A 19528-nucleotide genomic window follows, 5' to 3' on the forward strand; every position below is an offset into this window, starting at 1 on the left:
ATTAAAATTCATTATATTGAATTCCATAGGCAGTTCTCAGTAATTAACAAGCTTCTGACAGGTACAAGTAAGATGAGAAGAAAACAAATCAATCAGTTTTTGATTTACTATTAAATACGACTATGAGGATAATATCTTCTTGAAATATAATTAGTAGCTAAAATCCAAACTGCATATTAACAGCAGTTAACATCAGCCCCAGCTGCTTAGGTATTGGCAGAACAATCCTGCCGAAAGGCAGACTTTGTCTGCTAAAAATACATGTTGGCTTCAACTGGATCCTTGGTGGTTAGCAGTTCTTCACTCATCACTTGATTATGCCCCAGCAAAATTTCTGGAGTGCTGATTCCAAAATTCCTTCACCAATTTGGAGTTTGACTTTAAGCAGACCCCTGGCTTTCTTTATTGCTAAAAAGATCCAGACCACTTACCATAAGCTGCTCCCACTCATCTTTCTTCCAACTCAAGAATCTTTGTATCCAGCCTCATTTATTCTTCCTTTCCTCTTAGCTCAGAGGAAGAAACACTTCACCTCTTGTTATTTAAGGTTAACTCTTCCACTTTTGCCTCCTCTCTAACTGCTCCCTTAGTTAATTCCCTTCTGTCCCTTCACCGTCAATGCCTCCCTCTCTATTAACTTCCTTCTCCTTGGTTTCAAATATTCACAGGTCTTTGAGATCTTAAACAAAACGTTGGTGGCCCATTGAAATACCACCCCTTTTCTCCACTTCCACTAACTGTCAAATGTCTCAAATATATCTCATGCAGTCTCTGCATCCCACTGCCCCTTCCAGACCCAGGCTCCTGGATCTGGCTGGAGTCTCAGAAACTAGTGTCACCAGCAAAGATGGGCAGGACTGGCCTGAAGCTATGGGGTAGAGAGATAAGAGGGAATAGGAGAGCAAAGTGGCAAGGCTCACAGAAGCAAATTAAAGCAAAGAAGGAGTCCAAAGTGGGAGGTTGGTAACAGAGAAGCAGCAAGAGAAAACAAGCAAATTCAGAAGCACAGCCAGTAAAGATTCCCAGAGGGAGCTGTAGATACTGGGGGACACTTTTATGACACAGTCACAGATGATAAGGGAAAGGATTTCTTAGAGAGTCCAAAAACGCTGTTTCTACTTCCTTGCCCCCGCTTCTTAACCCTTTGCAGTTGCTTAACCCTCTAACAAGTGGACATCCTTGACGGTCCACGAGTACCCTAAAACCAAAACCATCCACCTTCTCCTCAACTTCTGCATAATCTGTGCCACGGGTGTCTTGGGCTTCTCCCTCCTCAGTCCTGGTGACAGAACACAATCCTGGTTTGCTTCTTCATAACATGAACACTTATCATGTGTAAGGTACTCTGCTAGTGAGCAAAGCTAACCCAGTCTCTGCTCTCCTTGTTCTCTCTCTCTTTTTTTGGTGAGGAATTTTTTTTGGTTTCGTGGAGGAATAGTAAGTGGACGATTACTAGAGCTGTGACGATGAACGGTAGGATGAAGTGGACAGCAAAGAATCAGGGGAGGGTGGCTTTGTCTGTGGAGAATCCGCCTCAGATTCATTTGACGAGGTTGGTGCCTGAGGAAGATTCGCCTTGAGCTAACATCTGTTGCGAATCTTCCTCTATTTTGTATGTGGGTTTCCACCATAGCATGGCTGCCGACAAGTGGTGTAGGTCTGCACACAGGAACCAAACCCGGGCACCGAACCCGGGCTGCTGAAGTGGAGAAAGCTGAACTTAACCATTAGGCCACAGGGCTGGCCCACTGCCTTGCTCTCTCTTATTTGCTGGTTCCGCATCTCCACTGACTTAAATTGGAGCTTGCCTAGGATTAAACCTAGGCTCTGGTGTCTAAGACCTCCACCTGGAACACTCTGTCCCTAGCTCTTCCCATGGCTAGCTCTTTCCCATCATTCAGGTCTCAGGTAGAATGTCACCTCCTCAAAGAGGCCTTCTCTGATTACCAATCTAAAGAAGAATCTCCTCCACAACCCCTCCAAGCCAGAGCACATCACCCTGTTTTGTTATCTGCACAGCACTTACCACTCTCTGAAATTATCTTACTCACTAATTCATTTACTGTTTGCCCTTCTATTGCCCCTACCGGGACTGAATGCCAGCTCCCCAAGAACAGGGAGCCTGCCGGCCTGGTTCACCATAGCATTCCCAGCACTTAGGAGGCACACAGTAAATACCTGATGGCTTGCTGAATAAACACATCAGTGCCCTCGCCCAAATCCAATCCCAGCTCTCCACGCAACTCCCACGTTTCTATATCCAGACTCATCCTCGATACTGAGATCTAGTCCCACTTTTCTAACTGCCTCCCACTCCCTGGTTCTTCAACTTGAAGAGCCTACTTTCGCCTAAAATTGAACACATCCACATCTTACCACATTGTTTTAGACCCACCCTCTTGCTAGATTAACTTTTACCAAACATAGCTCTATTTATGTCGCACAACTCTAAATATAACCCTTCAAAGGCATCCAAGACAAAAATCAATCACTTTAAGCTTCGCATTCAAAAGTATTGCCCAATCTGGCCCTAAGAGAAAAACAATGGACAACTGAAAAAAAAAAAAACCACCACAAAACTATATTGTTGTGTTCCAGTACTTTGAAAATACTGAAAAGAAAACCTGATAAAGCACCTGGGGGAAGCAAGGAGGACTGCGGTTTGCTACACGGTGGTACAGCTATGAACTGCTATACTTAGCAAAGAAGCTCTTCAGGATAAAAAAGCTACTGATTTAGAAAGAAGATGAGCCTGAGAGGAGAGGGAAGCAGCACGAGTTAAGAGTGAGAAGAAGCCTCCCTCTTGGCTCCCTCCATGGCCCGAGCCACCATCATCTCCAGCCTGAGGACTGAACCTGCCTCTCACCTGCTCTCCTATTTCCCCCTTGGCACCTGTGTGCTATGCTCTCCTCTCCACACACCAGACAAGGATCATTTACAAATGTAAGTAAAACCACAAAATAAAACCTGTAAATAAAACAGGTCCTTCCATTTACAAATGTAAATAAAACCACATCCTTCCCTGTTTGAAACGCTGTAGTGACTTCCCAACACACTTATAACAGAATCCAAACTACCCGTAAGACCCATGTGGTCCAAAGTCCGCTGAACTCCTAGCCTCATCTGCCTCTGCTTGCCCTTTCTCATCATGCTTTCAGCCACAATGGCCTTCTGTCACTCCTCCAAAATGCCAAGGTTCCTCCTAACTCTAGGCCTTGTACTTGCTGTTCCCTTCTCCCGGACTTAACAACCATTCCGGTTTGTCGGGGACTGTCCTGGTTTTAGCACTGAAAGTCCCATGTCCTGAGAAATCTCTCAGTCCTAGGCAAACTGGGGTAGTTGGTCACCCTATCTGTCAGGAAGGATGGGTGCTAATCATTCAGATCTCAGCTCAAATGTCCTTCCTCAGAAAGGCCCTTGCTGCCAGCCAAACTACAGTAGCTCCCCTCCTCCACCCCACTCACTATCACACCATCCTGCTTTAGCTTCTCCCAGCATTTGTCACTAGCTGAAGTCATTCTGTTCTTGTTGTTTACTGTCTTACTGGCTAACTCCCCCCACTGTAATGTAAGCTCCTTGAAAACAAAAGCTTGTTACCCTGCTACCCAGACAATGCAATGTAGCAGGTACTGGATTAATACTGGATGAATGAAGGGCATCTTAGTCATCAGGATCATAATTTAAAGGAAGTAACAAACCCATAGAGAGAAGGAGGGAAAGGGATCTAGTGTGTCCATTACTGTAATGACCGTATGTTTAGGAAGGGACTAAAGAGGACAAAGCAGCAGTAAGATTGCCACTGAATCTATCTAAAGAACAGCAGTTTATAGAGAACAAAACAGAAGTGAAGATGTAAAAACTGTGCTGTGGGGGCTGGCCCTGGGGTGCAGTGGTTAAGTTTGGCATGCTCTGCTTGGGCAGCCCAGTTCGCAGGTTCAGATCATGGGCAGAGACCTACACCACTCATCAGCTATGCTGTGGTGGCGACCCATATAGAAAGTGGAGGAAACACAGATGTTATCTCAGGGCTAATCTTCCACAGCAAAACAAAACAAAACAAAAAACTGGGCTCTGAAAAGGCACAAAAGAGTCATAGAAGATTCTCAAGCAGGGATGTGTTGAGTGTAGAAGTAACCAAATCAGGCAGGAAGATTCCATGCCTCAGCTATTCTGTAGTCTTAAAAGGCCAGAAGTGTAAGCGTCTTAGAGCTTCAAAAGGGCTGCGACTCCAAGTGGTAGACTGTTACATTAGTGGGCCCAGTGAATGACACGTCCTGGTATTCATGCCCTCATTTAGTCCCCTCCCACACCGCCTCTGGGCTTGGCCATTAGGAAGCATCGTGCAAGCAGAGGCTTGATAAGCACTTGTCCTCTTGAAAAGCTCCCATCTGAAAGGCAGCCTCTATGCTATCAAGAGGTCCAGCCTAGACTACTGAGGTCAAGTGGAGAGAGACTCTGGAAAATGAAAGACCACCTTGAATGTTACAGCCCCAGCCAAGCTCCAAGATGAATGAAGTTGCAGGTGTGACTTCAGCTTCTCCATGTAGAGAAGAACCACCCAGCTGAGCCCAGTCAACCTACAAATCATGACTGCTGGAAGTCACTTAGTTTTGCAGTGGTTTGTTGAAAAGCAGTAGATAACTGAAATATGCCAAAAGTCAGAGAAATTCTGTGATCCAAGTGTTATAGGTTGTTTTATATTAATAATAGCATAAATTAGTTAGGGAGATTATTCTCCACATTCCATTTCTTTACATCATACTCCTCTAACTGTGTTTCTATAGTCTACCTTATATAATGATTAGTTATCTAATTCCATTGAGTTAATAAGAAATCATTTGAAAGACAAGTTGGATCCTACTCTCCGATTATGTATTCATTTTAGCCATCCTTCAATCCTTTAGTTTTCCCTCAATCCTAGGTACCAAGAGGCCTACTCTATAGATCAAACTCAGCTGAATGTTTCATGAAAAATGATGCAATGCAAGGAAGAACACAAGTGGTGTTCAAGATCCCAAAAATGTTTTTAAAATTTAATTTTTTTCTGATTATAAAACTAATATATGATCTTTTCTATAGTTGTTTAGTCTCTTTAAGAATCTTTTTTTTTTTTAAAAAAAAAGATTGGCACCTGAGCTAACATCTGTTGCCAATCTTCTTTTTTTTTTTTTTTTTATCCTTCTTCTTCTCCCTAAAGCCCCGCAGGACATAGTTGTGCATTCTAGTTGTAGGTCCTTCTGGTTGTGCTTTGTGGGAGGCTGCATGGACTGATGAGTGGTGCCATGTCTGTGCCCAGGATCCAAACTGGCGAAAGCCTGGGATGCCAAAGCCGAGTACACAAACTTAACCACTCGGCCACGGGGCCAGCCCTCTTTAAGGATCTTTAAATCTTGCTTTTGTCTATTCTTGATCCAAAAGCTACAATGGACTTTTAAAACCAGATCCTGCTCAAAACTCTCCAAGAGCTTTCCATGGCACAAGGAATAAAATCCAAATACCTTGCAAGGCCTTACAGGAAATGGTCCCGACTACCTCTCCAAATATTTACACCATTTAGAAACCAAATTTATCATGAATCAGGAAAGTAAAGGATTTCAGCATTCAGCCATAAAAAGAAGGAAATCTTGCCATTTGTGATAACATGGATGAAACTTGAGGGCATTATACTAAGTGAAATAAGTCTGTATGATCTTATTTATGATCAAATACTGTATGATCTCACTTATATGTCGAAGATAAAAAAGTTGAACTCGTAAAAACAGAGAGTAGAATGGTGGTTGCCAGGGGCTACCGGACGGGGAGATGGTGGTCAATGGGTGCAAACATTCAGTTAGAAGATGAATCAGTTCTGGGGATCGAACGCACAGCACGGTGACTATAAATAATACTCTACTGTATACTTGAAATTTGCCAAGAGTAGATCTTAAACGTTCTCAACACACACACACACGTAGTAACTATGTGAGGTGATGGATGTGTTAACTGACTTGATTGTGGTAATCATTTCACAATGTATACATATGTCAAATCATCACGCTGTACACCTTAAACATACACTTTATAGATAAACTTTCTTGTCTGGTTTGACCCAGGCAGTTCACCAGAGGGCTATGGCTAAGCCCTATAATTTATAAATTTTGAAGCAGGTGATTTTATTATTTATTGAATAATTTAAATTTTAAAAAACAAAGTTAAAAATACTTCAACATTCCCAGAGTCTACTCCACTACCTCCCTCTAATTTCTCTCCTTTTCTCGTGACAAATCTCTGCAGAGAATTCCCTATTCTTCTCCCGTCTCATCCTCTCCACCTCACTCCTCAGCCAAATCCATCCGGCTTCCAACCCTCTCCCCCACAACAGCTCTTGCTATGGCTACCACCAATGGCCTCCACAGTCTCCATTCAAAAGACCTCTTTCAGTCTCAATCTTGACTTCTCAGCAGAATTCAATAGAAGGGATAGGATTTTATTTTATATAAAATATTTTATATAGAATGGTCAGAAAAGTCTTTCTGATAAGGTGATCCTTGAACAGAGACCTAAAAAAATGTGAGAGAACACGTGGTTATCTGCAGGACGACGTCCCAGCACAAAGGCCCTGCGGTGGCAGCACACTTGGCGTCTCTGTGTGTCAGCAAGGAGGCTGGCTATGGCTCAAGTGGTGTGAGTGGCAGGTGCAGAGAGTGGGAGGTGAAGAGGGACCCAAATCACGTAGTACCTGTACAGAGGTCACGGGTTTGCGGATATACTTTGAAGGTAGAGCAGGCAGCATCTGCCGACAGGACATGGAATTTGGGAAGGGAAAAAAAGAGGACTCAAGAGTGACACCAAAGGTTTCTGGCCAGCACTGGAAGGACACAGATACCATTAACTGAAATGGGCGAGCTTGCAGGAGGAGTAAGTCTGGAGTAAAACTGGAAGTTTGGTTGGGGGCATATTTAGCCTGAGGTGACTATCAGACTTCCAACTGGAAAAGTCTCACATTCTGTGCATATACAAATAAACACCCACATCGATATGCATCTACAGCTCCGGGGACAGGTTTGGCTGAGAAGCAAATGTAAGCATCATCAGTATAAAGAGGCATTTAAAGCTATAAGATAGGACAAGATCAACAAGGGAGTCAGAACAGATAGAGCAGAGCGAGGGGTCCTGGGAACAGGTCCTGGCACACATGATTGTTGGAAGGTAGAGAAGACAAGGCTGGGCAGGAACAACGAGTGACAGGAGATGTCCTATAGGATGTCCCACAAGCCAAGTGAACACAGTTTCAAGAATGGGGGAGTGATAAAACACATTAAATACTGCTAAAAGGTCACGTAAAGAGCAGACTGAGTTGACCCTGAACTTAGTAACGTGGAAGTCCCTGGTAAACTTGGCAAGAGCTGTTTTGGTGGTGAGGATGCAAGACTGACCGGAGCAGGTTCAAGAGAGAATGCAAGAAAAGAATATAAAAACAGTAAGAATAAACTCTGTCAAGAGTATTGCTGTAAAAGGGAGCCAAAAATGGGGGAGTGGAGGTGGCTATGGGTTAAGGGAGTTGTTTCTGGTTTTTTTGAGGAAGATTAGCCCTGAGCTAACATCTGCCGCCAATCCTACTCTTTTTGCTGAGGAAGATTGGCCCTGAGCTAACATCCGTGCCCATCTTCTTCTACTTTCTATGTGGGACGCCTGCCATAGCATGGCTTGCCAAGCAGTGCCATGTCTGCATCCGGGATCTGAACCGGAGAACCCTAGGCCGCCAAAGCAGAACGTGCGAACTTAACCACTGCACAACAGGGCCAGCCTCGGGAGTTGTTTCGTTTTTTAAGACAGGATATTCTCCAAGTATTTGTACGCTGTGCTGAACGATCCATTGAGAGAGGAAAGCAGTTAACAATGTAGGAGGACAACTGCAGAAAGAGTCCGCCTCCCTACCCTAACTTTTATCACACAGCAAGTAGCAGACACACACAGTGTTCTGAACCCAGCTTTTCATACTAAACAGTAGAACTTGGAAATTAATCTACTTCAGTCTATGCAGATCTGCCGCATACTTGTTAATGGCTACACAGTGTTCCATTCTATGAAAGTAGCATAGGCAGTAAGCCAGATATCTATGTTTAGCTTCCCAAGTCAGCAGTTTGGAAGCTGCTAACCTAGTGGCTGGTGATGCTTAAAATTTTATTTAATGATGAAAAATTTCAAACATATGCAAAAACAAAGAATAGTATAATGAACCTCCATATACCCATTATCCAAATTCAACTATTATCCAGATAATGCCACACCTGTTTAACCGATCCACATCTTTTTTGCTCAAGCATTTTGAAGCGTAGCACAGACATCAAGTAATTCCACTTTTGAATACTTCACTACACATCTTTAAAAATGACATTTTATTATATAACCACAATGTCATTATCATACTTTAAAAACAAATTAAGAAGAACCCGTTGGGTTCATCTAATACTTATTTTATATTCAAGTTCCAAACTGTCTCCAAAAAAAATTTTTTTAACAGTTGGTTTGTTTGATTCAGACTCCAAAAATGAGTCAAAGGTGGTTCTTTTAATATAGAGCAGGCTCCTTCCCCCCCAACTTTTCATTTCATGCCACTGACAGAGGCTATTTCAGTTGTTCTCTTTCCTCCAAGGCTGGAATAGGCTTTTGATTGTATAACTCTATGTCTAAAACTATCTTTATGTTGTTTTTACACTTCATTGATACTTTGATTGAATACTGACTTCTGGGTTGGAAATCAATTTCCCTCAGAATTTTGAAAGGACAGCTCCTTTTTTTTGTTGGTGAGGAAGATTGGCTCTGAGCTAACATCTGCTGCCAATCTTCCTCTTTTTACTTGAGGAAGATTGGCCCTGAGCTAACACCTATGCCAATCTTTCTCTATTTTTTTTATGTGGGATGTCACCACAGCATGGCTTGATGAGCAGTGTGTAGGTCTGTGCCCAGGTTCCAAACCTGCGAACCCTGGGCCAGTGAAGTGGAGCACATGAACTTAACCACTATGCCACCGGGCGGGCCCCATGGCTCCACTTTTGCCTCAAGTAATGCTATTGAATAGCCTGGTGATTTTCTAATTATCATCATTTGTATACCATTTTATTTTATTTCTGGAAGCTTTAAAATCCTCTCTTTATTCCTAATAATCTGAAATTTCAGGATGATGTGCCCCAGTGTGGGCATTTTTCATTCACTGTGCCAGATATCTTTTACTCTGGACATCAGTGTCCTTTAGTCTGACATTTTTCTTCTATTATTTCTTTGATCCTCTCCTCCTCTTTATTTTCTCTGTTGTCTTTTGGAACCCCTATTAGTAAGACTTTAGATGGATTACTCCTCTATGTCGTTTATCTTTTCTCTCATATTTACTGTTGTTTATCTATTTGTCCTACTTTCTGGGAGATTTCTTCTTATCTTTAACCCTTTTATTAATTTAAAATTTTTGACAATTGTAGTTTTAACTTCCAGGAGCTCTTTCTCATCCCCCAATTGTTCTTTTTTTGTGACATCTGGTTTTGATTTTACGAATGCAGTATCTTCTCATATCTCACAGAGTAGTTAGTGTTTATAAAGTTTTATTCTACTTTTACTTATTTATAATTTTCAAATTGGAGGCTCTCCTCATTTATCTAGAGATCCTTGGTTGTCTGCTTTTTTTTAGTTTTTAAGACTTTTTATTAGGGTAATTTTTAAATGTACACAAAAGAGAGAATAGTATAATAAGCACCCCATGTACCCATCACCTGGCTTCAACAAGTATCAGTATTTTGCCAAACTTTTTTTACCTATTCCCCTCCTTTCTACACACATACCTCTCCAAAGTTTTGAGCTTTGTTTGCTAGAGTTGTTTTGTATCTGCTCTTTTTTATTTTTTAAGGTATGCTTTTTCCTCCCCAAAGCTCCAGTACATAGTTGTATGTCCTAGTTGTAAGTCATTCTAGTTCTTCTATGTGGGATGCCACCACAGCACGGCTTGATCAGTGGTGTGTAGGTCTGTGCCCAGGATCTGAACCCACGAACCCTGGGCCACCAAAGCAGAGCACATGAACTTAATCACTCAGCCAAGGGGCCAGCTCCATGTATCTGTTCTTTTTTAAAAGTTCAGTAGTAATCAGGAATGCTGTGCACATGGTTGAGGCTTGCTTACTGGAATCGCTTGTGGGCGATTTGCCGGGGCAGCAAGTCTTTTCCTTGGATGAACCCCAGTGTCAGTATATCAAGATCTTTTTTCTGGAGTCATGCAGTTTCTTCAGAAAACAAACGTCTAGTCTTTTGCCTGGGCAGCCAGCACGTGAGCACAAATGCTACGTACACCAGAAAGGGGACCACAGTTCCATTTTTTATTTTTTTTTTTGAGGAAGATTAGCCCTGAGCTAACTGCTGCCAATCCTCCTCTTTTTGCTGAGGAAGACTGGCCCTGAGCTATCATGCATGCCCATCTTCTTCTACTTTATATGTGGGACGCCTACCACAGCATGGCTTGCCAAGCGGTGCCATGTCCACAACTGGGATCCGGACTGGCGAACCCCGGGCCGCTGAAGCAGAATGTGTGCACTTAACCGCTGCGCCACCAGGCTGGCCCCAAGGGGACGACAGCTTTTATAAACTTTCCTTTTATAAACTTTCAGTCTATAGCCCTTGTCTCACAATGGCTCTGCACCAGACCGGATGGCTCCAATTCCTAAGACTCTCGAAGGCTGGATGGGGTCCTCCTCTTGGGATTCCTCTGAACATATACTTCTTGTTTCGGCTTTGCCCACACTGAAGGACAGGAAGGGACACTACTATCTCTATCTTCTAAAATAGGGGGAACAAGAGATACTGCCTAGAGCTGAGGAATAAGAAAGAAAGGTTTAACCAAAAGTGACAAAGATACCCCAAAGAGGAATTAGAATGAATGAAATAAATACATTACGAAGAAGCAGGAAAGGAAGAAGAGGAATTGAGCCAAATCCTCATCTATTACAGCAAAAAGAAACATCAACACACAATATATGGAGTTCAGAAATCAAGAAACAGCAATATAAGCCTTTTATGAGAGATATCAAGGTAACCACGAGAAGAACAAAAAACTGAAACCAGCACAGTAACTGCCCATGAGGAGCACGGCAGGGACGGGGCAAGGGCCTCTCTCTTCTCCCTATGAGCTTGGATGCGCTACCTGAAGCTTTAATCCACGGGCATGTATTTCTCTGATACAATTTTTTCTTTTAATTTAACAAAAGCCTATCAGGGAAAGGGAGGATTCCTCAATGTTTTCTCATTATTCTGGGGATAAAGACCTAAATACTTTAAACAGCTGGCAAGTCTGTTAAAAAACAAACAAAAAAAAGCTTTCCTGACAATTTAATTATGAGCGCATGTTCTAGTTCAATCTTTAGCAGATCAATTCAAAGATTCACTCTGGTTGGCACATTTTATAAGAAACGATAATGATCAGAGAATACTGAGAAACTAAAGAGAAAAAGAAAAGAATGTGTGGTTAAAGGTTATGAGACTCCTGACTGACAGTCAGCTGGTGGGATGGGTGACTGGTTTCCCAGAACAAGTTTTAACCCCATTAAAATTTATCAGAAAATTGCTTGTGGTTTTTTTTTCTTCAGGAATGCTAATTTCTTCCCAGAAGGAATACGTAAATTACATCACGGAAAAAAAGTTTTGACACAGACCTGGCTTGGGGCAATTTTTTCTCCTACAACTCTCACCAAATCCTCTCTAGACCAGCTCTGTCCAATAGAAGTTTCTTCAATGATGGAAACATTCTATACCTTTGATGTTCAAGACAGTAACCACTAGCCAGCTACATTGGCTAAGGTGGCTAACTGAAACGTGGCTAATGTGACTGAGCAACTAAAGTTTTAATTTTATCTTATTCTGACTAATTTAAAGAGCCACATGTGGCCACTGGCTACTGCACTGGAACAGTATAGCCTAGACTACCAAGGCTCCCAGTCTCTTCCAGCCCCAAGCTCTCCTTCTCTCTGCGTTCCAGCCACTCTGGCCCACTGTCACTTCCTAAAACAGGAATGCTTGCTCCTGCCACAGAGCCTTTGCACTTGCAGTCTCCTCTTCCTAGAATGTTCTTCCCTCCCTTATTTCCCAACTTCTTCATCTGGTTAACTACTACTTTTCCTTCACTACCTAAAATTACCTTGCCCACTTATTTGCTCACTTGTTTATGGCTAATTTTTTGTCTCTCCACCACCACCACGATCCCAACCTACCCACCAGCCAGAATACAAGCTCCATTTGAGCAAAGATCCTGCCCACCTTACCCATCTCTGCATTCCCATCACCTAGATATAACACTGCCTGGCTCTCAGTAGGCATTTAGCTAATATCTAATGAATAAATGTCTTCTCACAATTTTAATTGTCATCTCTCTCGGAGACTCCCCATATCTATCTATAGACCCGATCTTGCTACTGTAATTAACTTCCAAATTTCCAAGAAGTCCCATGAGCCTTCCTACTTTAAAAACCCACTGTCCACACATTAGCTATTGTTATCTCCACTCTATTGTCAGATTAACCTCCAGAAAGTTTGGTTTTATTTGTGTCAGACAACTCCAAACAAAGAAACCTTCAAAGACATCCAAAAGAAAAATTGGTTTCAAGGCAACAGCAAACACACTGTACACACTCCAAGTTTCTTAGGTCCTTTGAAAAACAGTATAAAGAGAAAGGAAATAGAAATGTCTCTGGAAAGACACAAAATGAGAAAGTGAAACTTACCACAAGTTCAAAAATGTCCATGAAGACAGAATGCCCCTTAGGTGTTTTCTCATTCAGACTGGCAGGTGACCAGATCCAATAGAAGTAAGTGCCATCTGAAGAAAGGTGCACAGTGCTCATAGTACTGCCAACAGGGAGGTGATTGGCTGGCATTGGTACCATCTGGCACACCTGGACACAAAAGGAGAAAAACTTCATTTACATGACATACAAATTCTGATTAATTCTATCATTTCATTGTCAATGCCATTAAGTTCAAAATGAGAATTCAATAGGCTTCCTGATCAAAATAAAACTGATATGTATCTCTAAGAACAATATATGAAAATTACACGACAAAAATATAAAAGTTCATATAATGAGCCATGCAACAGATAAATAGGATTCTTGAGATTAACTGAAATTATATTTTAATAGGAAAAAGTATTTACTAAACACTTTGAATCTGCTATTCATGTGTGTTTTATCACTTACTAAAAACAAAGTTTTAGGGGCCGGCCCCGAGGCCAAATGGTTGGGTTTGCACACTCTGCTTCGGCGGCCCAGGGTTTCACCAGTTTGGATCCTGGGCACAGACATGGCATTGCTCATTGAGCCATGCTGAGGCAGCATCCCACATGCCACAACTAAAGATATCAACTATGTACCGGGGGTGCTTTGGGGAGGAAAAGGAAAAAAAATTTTAAAAATCTACAAAAACCCCAAATTTTTAGAGAAATAGTACTTTTTGAAAGTTCCTTAGTAAATGAATTTCAGACTATTAATTATATTTAAAGGACAGGAATTGTATCTTATTTATCTTTATATCCCCAGCACCTAATTCAGAGCCTAACTCAAAGTTATTTAATAAATATGGAAGGAGGGGAAAAAGAGAGAAGTCAAAAGGAAGACAAGAGGGAAAGCAGAAAAGAGGGAGAAGGGGAAAGGAGAAATAATTTTTTAAAAAATGAAAGCACATGCAAGATCCTAACTTAGCACATGAGGGCTTGGTGAAATCCACCAAGTCCATTAGGGGAAAAAGACAAACACCAATTCTCTATATTAGACATGAAGGCATGTGTTTCCAATACCAAACATTATTCATCCACAATGAATAAGCTTTACACCATTTCATATTAAATGTGTAGTTACATAATAATTTTTACTGCCAGAGAAAAGCACTTAAAATGAGAGAAAATGAGAACCAAGAAAACTACTGAGTAAGTTTTTTAAAAAAATCCAGGAGTAGGAACAGAACCGAAAATCCCAAAATAAAAATAATTAGAGAAGGTCAGATGCCTTCAGGGAACAGTAACAATGACCTTCAGCTACTCCCCCCCTTTTGGTGAGTCACTAGTTTTCCTAAGGTTGCTTTGGACCCTTGAACTCATATCATATGAACTTTTTTCCAGACTTGTTTTGTCTACCTCAAAAATAAAAATTCATTTAGTTGCTACAGCCACACTTCAAACTTGTAGTGCCAAGAAATTTAGAGAATTGACAGCTACTGATTGGCCTAAGCTACCCCCAAATCGCTCCCAGGGCACATATTTAGTGAGTGACAGCCCTGCTTTCTTGGACAATGTAAACTGACATTACTTCAAATGTTAACCATGTTCCAAGATTTAACATCTGTCTAACTCCCAGGCTTATAACTCTATTTCAAATAAATATAGGAGATGTTCTCATCTATCTGCATTAGTAATAAGAAATGAAGTCAACTGGGCACCTATTTGTTAATTCATTCATTTTATCCATCCAACAATTACTGAGCACCTCTGGAGACACAGTGACAAACAAGACTCATCCTCGTTCTCCAGGAAAGGCATAGCTGAGTGACAGACAAAAAGAGATGGAACATCCTACTTAATTCCTAGATGTGACTACCCGCAGGGCACTCACTCCACAGATGGTAACTAACTGTTCAGTCCAAATTTGGTTGAAAAGCAGAAAGTTGTAGTGTAAAGAGCTCAGACTCTAGTGCTGAGCACCACAGGTTTAACTTCTCATGCTGCTACTATTGGCTGTGTGGCCTTGGGCGAGTGACTTAACCTGTCAGAGCTGCATTTCTCCCTTCAACAATGAACACTTACTGAGTGCTTACACTGTGCCTAGCATCAATGGCTTTGTCTGTAAGATGAAAACTGCCACGGTTACACCTTACAGGCAGGGAAAGGAAATATATGTACATTGCTGAGGCCAGGTGTGGCACAGAGAGACACAGATAAATGGTAGTTACTATTACTATTCTCATCAATCAAATGCTAGGCACTGTGCTGCCTTCTAGGGACAGAAAGAAGAGTAAGACAGGGTCCAGACCTAAAGGTGTGCATGGCCTGGGGGAGGAGTTACATACAAGAGCAGGTAATTTCAGTATAATTAGCAAGTGCTGTGATAGAGTGCTGGGAGAGCACTACAGATGAGCTCTTAATACATAACCCACAGCGATCTTATCTAAACTCATTTCAAAGCTCCCATTCCCACAGAAAGTCTGTTTAGAACAAAATGAATAGGGAAATGATGCCTTCCCAAAATAGATCTGGCTGAAAAAACAAAAAGCCAGGGGCCGGCTTGGTGGTGTAATGGTTAAGTTTGTGTACTGCACTTTAGCGGTGCAAGGTTTGCAGGTTTGGATCCTGGGCACAGACATACACACCACTTATCAAGCCATCCCACATACAAAATAGAGGAAGACTGGCACAGATGTTAGCTCAGCGACAATCTTCCTCAAGCAAAAAGAGGAAGATTGGGAACAGATGTTAGCTCAGGGCCAATCTTCCTCATAAAAAAAAAAAAAGCCAGTATTTATAACACCTTGACTCTCTAGAATTTTCTTTAATATCACAAAAAAAAAGTTCAGTATTGGCCTTAGAAACTCTTAGAGAGGGGCTCGCCCCGTTGCCGAGTGGTTAAGTTCGCGCACTCCGCTGCAGACAGCCCAGTGTTTCGTTGCTTTGAATCCTGGGCGCGGACGTGGCACTGCTCATCAAACCACGGTGAGGCAGCGTCCCACATGCCACAACTAGAAGGACCCACAACAAAGAATATACAACTATGTACTGGGGAGCTTTGGGGAGAAAAAGAAAAAAATAAAATAAAATCTTTTAAAAAAAAATTTGTTAAAAAAAAAAAAAGAAACTCTTAGAGAACACATTCACTCAGATCATGTGGGAAAACTCTAAGACATTAGAGAAAAAACAGAATGCCCAAATGATGACAATTAGAAGGCTGCCACTCTGGCAGGAAAATACATCAGCTGTATTATTGTTACTTCTGATGTCAGGAACTTCCCCTACTGTCTCCAAAATATTAAAGACAATGCCTTGGTTTGGTTTTCTGTTTACCTGAAGGGTATTCTGGTCAATGACCTGGAAAAGGGAGTGAGGCTTATTATCAAAAGACGCAGGCCGGTGGAGAAGCCTGCCGCTGCCAAAAGCAATCCATCCTGGTTCCAGCTCCTCATTCCGGCAATACACAAAACCCCTAGGGAAAAAGAAAGGTATACAGGCTGAGTCACTGGGCTGCGTCTGAAACCCACAGCAAGCTACAGCAGGCATAAACAATATTTTCAACCTAATTTTTTTTTTGAGGAAGATTAGCCCTGAGCTAACACCTGCTGCCAATCTTCCTCTTTTTGTTGAGGAAGACTGGCCCTGAGCTAACATCTGTGACCATCTTCCTCCACTTTATATGTGGGACACCTGCCACAGCATGGCTTGCCAAGCAGTGCCACGTCCGCACCCGGATCTGAACTGGCGAACCCTGGGCTGGTGAAGCGGAACGTGTGAACTTAACCATTGTACCACCGGGCCAGCCCATTTTCAACCTAATTTTAAAAAATGACTAAGTATGCAAAACATCTGAAAGACAGTGAATATATTACATTAACTTTGGGACTGACAAACTATGGTGAATATTAATTTTCCACAACGAATAAGAGAGGAGACAAAGTTGAGGAAAAGATCTAATTAAATACATATAGGGATCTCAAAATGTGGTTTCTTTTGGCAACAATTCATAGATCCTACATCCCAGGTGAAAATCACTGCCAATCCAATGTCAATTCAAGTACGAAAAGACAGAGCTAGAAAAATGTCCATTTATCAAGATGGAGAAGTCAATGGCATTGCTAGAGAAATCATGGTCATAAGGAATTTCTCGCTGGAAACAATGACCTTAGGCTACCAAACTCTTCAGAGTCAAAACAAAACTGAAATGTGTTAACACAGTGAGAGCAGGAAAGTGGCAGTAAGAGCAGAACCATGTGAATTTGTTCAGACTTATTAAGTCACTAGTCAGTCTCTGGGGAGTCAGCATGCACCCCCAGGGGTCTTCCTCGCAGCTATTAATGTCAGGAGGAAAATGCTCCAGCCCAATCATTCAGCAAGCGGCACGCAACTGACCTGAGAGTGCCATGTAGTCCAGACCCCAGCTTGCTTAGGCCTCTTCCGACTGAGTTAGTAGTATAGAGGTACAGGCCGTCCGCAGTGAGACAGCGCCCCAAGTCAGCATCTGAAACCGTTTTTCATAGGTAAATCGCACACAGGCTTTTTCTAATGAAATGAGAAACGTGCTTTCTCTAATGAAACAGCCACTAGGAGGCTGAGTGCAAGATAATCTCCCACTACGAAAATGAGTGCATCAATGTGACTTCCAGGAAAGATGGCCTGAAGCCCCCAATCCACGTGGCATCAGGACGAAGATCAGGGAAAGAGCGCAGATAGTTAGCAGCAGGAGGACCTGGTTCAGCCAGCCAAATGCTTTTTTCTTTCATTTTTTGAACAGCAAAAATACTGAGTCAAGTTTACACATCCCTTCTTCTAATCTAAAATGACTAGGAGTACAGTATTTTCAACTAATGATTTTGTAGTAAGAAAGCTATGAGCTTTCAAGAACCTGGGGCACTTACTAGGTGACGCTGGCCCTCTATGAACTTCAGACTCTTCGTTTGTAAGATGGGGATAATAATAAGTACCGCCAGAGGCACTGTGATGGTTAAATGAGATGACACAGGTAATACACTCATACTGTTCTCTGGTACAAAGCCAGTGCTCCATGAGCAGCAAATAATATTATGTTGATATACTAATGATTTGCATTGAATGAAAATCTGCTTCTGTGGATTTTCCACCCAGAGATCCTAATTTTAGTTTCTGGAGCCAAACAGCATAAAAGTATAATATCTCTTCTATTTGAAAACAGCAACTATGTTTCCCCTTAGCTATATCTTCCCCAAGCTAAAATAAACAGTATCTCTCTCTATTATAGTAAATAGTTTACTAAATTATATTCTAAAGAACTTGCTTAAAAAGAGAGCTTATGGATAAAACTTTCAGTGTTTATTTCCATAATCATTCTATTCACTATATGTAAATGAAGTGTGCCTACTACTTGTCCTCCTAGTTGGAAGAAACCCAATGTCACAGCACTCAAATTAGTACCGAGTATGCTGTTATCTTAAAAATTCAGTCTACTAATCCGGGACAACTGGGACCAGTTCCTCAAAAAACAATCAATTAACGTTGGTAACCATTTCTAAAATATTAATTTCATGCCTTAAATATTTTAAATTAAAACTTATAAACATACATTTATTCAAACCCTTTAGATTAAGGCCCAAGGCCTTTTGAGTATGGGTCTGATGGGGAGCGGCAGTGAAGGGACAGACTAAACAATAAACAGGACTAGCCCAGAGCTGATACCTGTGGAACTGAGTGACGAGCATACAGGGTTTATTACAGTATTCTCTCAACTTCTGTATATGTTGAATGTTTCCAAATTAAAAGTTACGATTTTTAAAAAAATTATTATAAGAAAAACATCCTGTAGCTAGAAGCAAAACCAAAGGTTCAAAAGGGTGAAAAGCAAACACATCAGCTTAACACCATCATCCTCAGCAAGAAACCACTCCAAGGGAGATACTAAAAGGAGCGAAGGGAGAGAAGCATGAAAGGAGCTTTGGTTTCGTGTGAAGGTGTAAGTCTCAGCCCATGATGTTTCAGAACTTCTAGGGTACTGCAGACTTTGGGCTTCTCCTGCTGACTCTAGTTGAGGCAGTAAAGGTGATAAATCATATTTAAAAGTCTTCCCCAGTCCTCTGACCACTCTCACATGACAATCTAGAAGAAACAGTGAGAAGACTAGGAGAAGGCATGGGCCCTGGGACGAGAGCTGCAAGGGTGGCCTGTGGCCTAGACAGTGCCCCACGCCCTCACGGCTGCCCAGGAAGGTTGCCCCCCGATCAAGGGTATGAAATGAAAGGGTGGGCAGAATAGGCTCTGAATCTCACACCTACTTCACACCAAATTTTTAGAGATTCACTTTGTTGAGTCTTTCTAAAACATTCAATTATTTTATGGAAACCATTTCCTGGGGTTTTTAAAATTCCTATTTCATCGGCTACGTAATATTTAATGATATAATCACAAGAACAAGCACCAATTACAATAACAAACAGGTCTGGGAGCACAGTGGACTCTTGGCAAGGCTGTACCTCCACAGGCGGGAGCAGCAGTGCACAGACGGCCAAGAAGAGCCTACTGGCCCCATGGGTTTGGTGTGCCACAGTACCAGTCAGTACATCTACCAAGTGACCAGAGAGGCCTAATTCATCTGGCAAGTCAGTTAAGTGGAGGTCAATTAAGAGAGCTTCTGCTATTTGCGCTGAGATCAGAGAATAAACTGGTATATAATACTTGTGAAAACCGTGTAAAAACATTTAATCTGGCCCACTTTGTTTAAAGGAGATACTTAACAATTCAAATTATGCTCCCTTGAATAATCTCATTTTTTTGCTTTTAGGACAGGAGGGTTCA

The 19528-nt window shown here is 41.8% G+C and overlaps 1 protein-coding gene across 10 annotated transcripts in view; it reads right to left on the bottom strand.

Moving 5' to 3' along the window:
- HECTD4 (HECT domain E3 ubiquitin protein ligase 4) overlaps positions 1-19528 on the bottom strand; it is a 186251-nt gene that overhangs the window by 107834 nt on the left and 58889 nt on the right. For all 10 annotated transcript variants that reach the window (XM_070516101.1, XM_044775849.2, XM_070516099.1 and 7 more), the window contains exons 5-7: positions 17117-17225; positions 16058-16196; positions 12735-12905 (exon numbers count right to left, since the gene is read on the bottom strand). In XM_070516101.1, coding sequence (XP_070372202.1) covers positions 12735-12905; positions 16058-16196; positions 17117-17225 — 419 coding nt within the window. The remainder of the gene's footprint in view (positions 1-12734; positions 12906-16057; positions 16197-17116; positions 17226-19528) is intronic.

Source organism: Equus asinus, chromosome 8 (genome assembly GCF_041296235.1).
Source record: "Equus asinus isolate D_3611 breed Donkey chromosome 8, EquAss-T2T_v2, whole genome shotgun sequence".
In the NCBI taxonomy this organism is placed as follows: Eukaryota; Metazoa; Chordata; class Mammalia; order Perissodactyla; family Equidae; genus Equus; species Equus asinus.